General features: G+C 65.0%; 1 protein-coding gene across 1 annotated transcript in view; it reads left to right on the forward strand.

The window, feature by feature from the left end:
* LOC104511571 (sulfotransferase family cytosolic 1B member 1-like) overlaps positions 1-225 on the forward strand; it is a gene marked incomplete at both ends in the record, with an annotated part of 628 nt that extends 403 nt beyond the window's left edge. Inside the window, 1 exon segment of the mRNA XM_010154241.1 lies at positions 99-225. Coding sequence (XP_010152543.1) covers positions 99-225 — 127 coding nt within the window.
* Positions 226-277: the final 52 nt, after the last annotated feature.

The following is a 277-nucleotide window of genomic DNA, read 5'->3' on the forward strand; positions in this document are numbered from 1 at the left end:
CTCCGGCATCCAAGGTGGCATTGGGGACCCTAGGGGCTGGAGCATCCCCCTTTTGGGGGTCCTGGGGCTGCCCCTCGTAACCCACGGCCCCTCCGCAGATGATCTACGTGGGGCGCAACGCCAAGGACGTGGCCGTCTCCTTCTACCACTTTGACCTGATGAACAAGTTCCAGCAGCACCCGGGGACGTGGGCCCAGTACCTGGAAGAGTTCATGGCCGGCAGAGGTGGGACTGGGCACCTCTGGGTGCAGGGGGGGACCCTGTGAGGTGCTGTCAC

The sequence above is a fragment of the Eurypyga helias genome, unplaced genomic scaffold (genome assembly GCF_000690775.1).
Source record: "Eurypyga helias isolate BGI_N326 unplaced genomic scaffold, ASM69077v1 scaffold44746, whole genome shotgun sequence".
Classification (NCBI taxonomy): domain Eukaryota; kingdom Metazoa; phylum Chordata; class Aves; order Eurypygiformes; family Eurypygidae; genus Eurypyga; species Eurypyga helias.